The sequence below is a fragment of the Gigantopelta aegis genome, chromosome 12 (assembly GCF_016097555.1).
Source record: "Gigantopelta aegis isolate Gae_Host chromosome 12, Gae_host_genome, whole genome shotgun sequence".
NCBI classification, from domain to species: domain Eukaryota; kingdom Metazoa; phylum Mollusca; class Gastropoda; order Neomphalida; family Peltospiridae; genus Gigantopelta; species Gigantopelta aegis.
Genome location: NC_054710.1, coordinates 571,218 through 575,310, shown reverse-complemented (window position 1 = coordinate 575,310; position 4,093 = coordinate 571,218). Strand labels below are relative to the sequence as shown.

The window sequence follows — 4,093 nt, the reverse complement described above, 5'->3', positions numbered from 1 at the left end:
CCCACAAAAGCATTGAAATTTACAGCTTTATGTGAAGGAAAGAAATGGTTTATTTAACGACACATTCAACATACTGTATTTACGGTTATATGGTGTCAGACATATGGTTAAGAACCATACAGATATTGAGGTAGGAAACCCGCTGTCACCAATTCATGGGCTACTCTTTTCGAATAGCAGCAACGGATCTTTTATATTTACCATCCCATAGACAGGATAGCACATACTACGGCCTTAGGTGTACCAGTCGTGTTGCACTGACTGGAGCGACGATTTATTTGAAGTCTGAACAACACAGTAGTCATCGTGATCAATGTCGTATCGCTACGCAAAACCAAGTTGAAGGGACATTTAAACAATGTACTCCATGCCCTTATCTTATCATGTTAAGTTTGTCTCATACTCACTTTCAATGTAGATGGTAAAGTTGGCAGAGTACAATTCGTTGTTGTTCACGAGACACCGGAACATCCGGCCATTGTCATCCACAGACACAACGTGTCTTAGAGTGGATCGTCCCTGATTCAAACAGTTTCCAGGAGTGACTGGATCATCGTGGATCCTGTCATTATATGGGTAAGATGTCCACAGATCCATCATACCGCTTACTAACTTCCATTGCCATAACCACGGTCTGCTTTGTGATGGATTCCCAACATCACCAGTACACCGGAATTCTACAGTTTCATTCACGAAGTATGGATCAGCCTCCTTCCGTGGTCTAACAAACACAGAGACTGGACCTGGATCAGTTGAAATATGAGATAAATAATATTTCAAAACACAACGTGTCAATTGACAGGACTCGCATACCATTCAGTAGTCGTAGGCCCCGTCCCACAAAGCTATCTTAGCACTACGATCACATTAAGTGCATAACTACCTTGTGCACTGTGGCACTCTCGTGGTCTAACAGTGTGTTCATCAGCAGAAACATCAAACAGATAATAACGTTATAAGAAACAAAGATAAAGTTAAAACGTTAAAGTTTGTTTTGTTTAACCACGCCTCTAGAGACACAAATATAAACAATGAATTTAAGAAATAGTAACAAAATAATTTTCAGACAGAAGTATTTAATTAATTCGTAGATCATAGCTAGTTCGTAGGTATAAAGAACGTGACTGTTGTATAATGAAGTAGTGTAGGAACTTAAAGGAATACTTTGTTTAACGACACCTCGGGACATTTTAAACCACGGCTACACGATGTCTAACATATGAGGTTTTTTAACGTGTTATACATTTTATGGAGACAACAGTTTGGACTGCGATACTTCTAACCAGTACAATTATTGTTTATGCCTACACTACAGGCACGGCGGAAGCAAGTAGACATGAGTGGGGGAGGGGTGGGGACAAAGAGCCGGAGTTTCTAGGGGGTTTACTACCAATAATACGATTTACTACCAATAATGTATTTAATTATGATTCTGAATTATTGGGCGCCTCCCTCCCCAAGCCCTGCTCCGCCGTGCCTGCACTACCTTGAAGACACATTAATCTAACAAATGGTAACTTTACTTACTATGTACAGTAATATTTCGGCTGTCTTCTGAGATACCAGGATCCAAATCTACTGTTAAGTAGTTGGTTTTGCAGAAGTACTGACCCGAGTCTCTGCATGATATCGGTCTCAACACAACCTGTATGAAACACCCTTGTTTGTCATTATTATCTGCCTTCCCAGTCACTGTGGCTCTCAGTGTTGTGTCCACTTCGAAATTGACCACGATGAGGATGGACGTATATCAGTGTACTCTCGCGCTACCCCCCCCCCCCCCCCACCTGGGGGGACTTATGGTCTCCTACGGAGCGTTGCTGTTGCTGGAATACCGCGTCACGTACACCGGGCCACGGGCAACCGTGACCTTGGTGTACGGTGACCCGGTCAAGAAGCCACCGAGGAAGAGAAGAAGGAGGAAGACGGACGCGCCAGGGGCGGACCGGGGGGGGGGGGGGGACAAAACCGACAGCTCAACTGTCGGCGGCGTTCCTTCCCGATCTACCCCCCAAGCACCGATCGACACCGGTGAAACCCGAGGATCCAGCTCAGCCGGAACCAACAGTTGAACCACCAGGGGTAGACCTTAACCAGGCGGTTATGGAGTCGCCCCCACAAACTCCGCTGAACTCAGCCTCCGGGACTCCTGTGATGCCACCTCCACCTCGGAAGAGTGCCGCAGTCGAGTCCCAGGCCCGATCGATAGCCGTTGCCAAGCGGAAAGCGATTGCGTCACCAGGAGACCAACCAGCCAAGCCAGGACCCCCGACGCAACCGCCGAAGCCTGTTGTTGAAACTGAGGAGCAGTGGTCACTTAAGGCCGGGAAACTACCAACGCGATACTCCCAGTTAGTAAAGACCAACATCGAGGACGTCCGGAACCTATTTACCCAACCGAAGCTCAACGCCTTCTCGCCACTACCAACAAGTCCGTCTGAGGGTGACTTCTGTGTGCACAGCGTTACAATGCGGGATGGCCGTGGACTCTGTTTCACCGTACGCCGGAGTGGGAGCTACAATCAAGCACTGCTACTCCCAGAAATGGACAACCCGACCCTCCATCGAATCATCAAAATCGTAGCCGGGAAAGAATATCGAGCACTAGCCAAGTCGATAGCAGGATCCACTTACCGGCCAGGCATTCCGCATTTTGACGTCTCCAACTTCATCGGCTCACCGTGACGTCCTCCCCTTTGCCAACCTCCTTCACCTCCGTGAGTACTAATCTCTTTTTTTGGGCTAGTTAGACTTTAAACGTTTTGGAAGCAGTTCAAAATTCTTATGTTTATTTTTTTATAAGTAGTCTAACGCATTTTATTTTTGGCGCCCGTTCAATTGCTCAAAATCACCTTAAAACTTTTTGGCTGAGCAGTCTTAACTATTTTGGGTTAAATTTTAGAGTCCGGACATGTTTTTGGATGCAGTTACTCTTTGTAGACTTAGGTAAAAAACAGGCTTCACCGAGGAATCGAAATTCAGCCAATCAGAGCACGGCTCCCACTCGGTGTACTTCAAGTTTACGAAGTGTCTGCTATTTGGTCCGCGCTCGCGTTGACCTTACTAAATGGTTTTCTTCCAAATTCCGCCCACCTCAAACCCCCCCCCCCCCCCCCCCCCCCACCCCTGCTCCGGAGTTAGTCACTGGCGAAGTCAGAGGCTAAATCCGTAGTGGGCGTGCCTGAACCTTTTTGGATAGGGGCACGAGAAAATAGTTCCCAGTTCCCAGTGTTGTGTCTTTTAGAATGGCTTGTCCATTGTTTCTTGATGGTGCTGCTGTAGCCACTTACAAAGGTCTACTGTTACCCACATCTCTTAGCATTGTAATAACACTATATGCATAGCTCTGATTAACGATGTTTCCAGGACGACACGTCACTGCCATGGTATCAGCTCCTAGAGTCACTGTCAGCTGTGCACCATTAACTGTAACTAAACAAGTATTTATAGCATATTAAATGAGCTTCCATTTATGTTTATGTCCCGATTGAAATAATTATCAATTTGTCACAAGTCGATTTACTTGTATATATGTTTTACTGACAGTGGTGCTTTACTTTTTCTGCACAGTATGATACCTTTTTGTTTAATTTGACGTTTAGAATCATACGTGCAATCCGTGCTGCAATTGTTCCATTGCTGGCTGCTTTGATAAAGCCAGTGCGGATTGTCTTATTGACCCGGTTAGCTGCAGGCTTTGCGCGTAATGGGAAACGTTTTGGTAACGTGTGACTGAGATGTATGAACTGGTGTGAACAGAATCTAATACAGAGAAAGATGCTAATTAGCATAAATGCAATATAGCCACCAACATTTTAACGATATCACATATCAGGTATTATGTTTTATTTGCAATTAGTGTTGTGTGCGTTAAGTTTGTACTGTTGCATTACTGTGTCGGATAACGATAACAAGTGTAGGCAACAACGTTGTGTGTGTGTGTGTGTGTGTGGGGGGGGGGGGTGATAAACGAGGTCATATAGCTAGGTATTGTCCACAACAAAAACGAACTGCAGATAAACAAAGTTTTAAAATAATAGAATGTTGTACCGTGCCAAGGGAAAAGGAACCGTGGACAGCTGGGTCGAATATT

At 45.3% G+C, this 4,093-nt stretch overlaps 1 protein-coding gene across 1 annotated transcript; it reads right to left on the bottom strand.

Moving 5' to 3' along the window:
• Positions 1–381: 381 nt before the first annotated feature.
• On the bottom strand, positions 382–2,369 carry LOC121386533. The gene is made up of 3 exons (XM_041517470.1): positions 2,120–2,369; positions 1,528–1,716; positions 382–743 (listed from the first exon to the last, which is right to left on the bottom strand). The coding sequence occupies exons 1-3, from the start codon at positions 2,367–2,369 to the stop codon at positions 382–384; spliced, it is 801 nt and encodes a 266-aa protein (XP_041373404.1).
• Between the last annotated feature and the right edge of the window lie 1,724 nt (positions 2,370–4,093).

Excerpts from the sequence above, each read along its gene's own strand:
- LOC121386533 (XM_041517470.1), bottom strand. The coding sequence starts at position 2,369 with ATGTTGGTCTTTACTAACTGGGAGTATCGCGTTGGTAGTTTCCCGGCC. Across the intron at positions 1,717-2,119 it reads GGCTGAGTTCAGCGGAGTTT|TGGACACAACACTGAGAGCC; the intron begins GTGGGGGCGACT and ends TCAATTTCGAAG. Across the intron at positions 744-1,527 it reads CCGAAATATTACTGTACATA|GTCCAGTCTCTGTGTTTGTT; the intron begins GTAAGTAAAGTT and ends CAACTGATCCAG.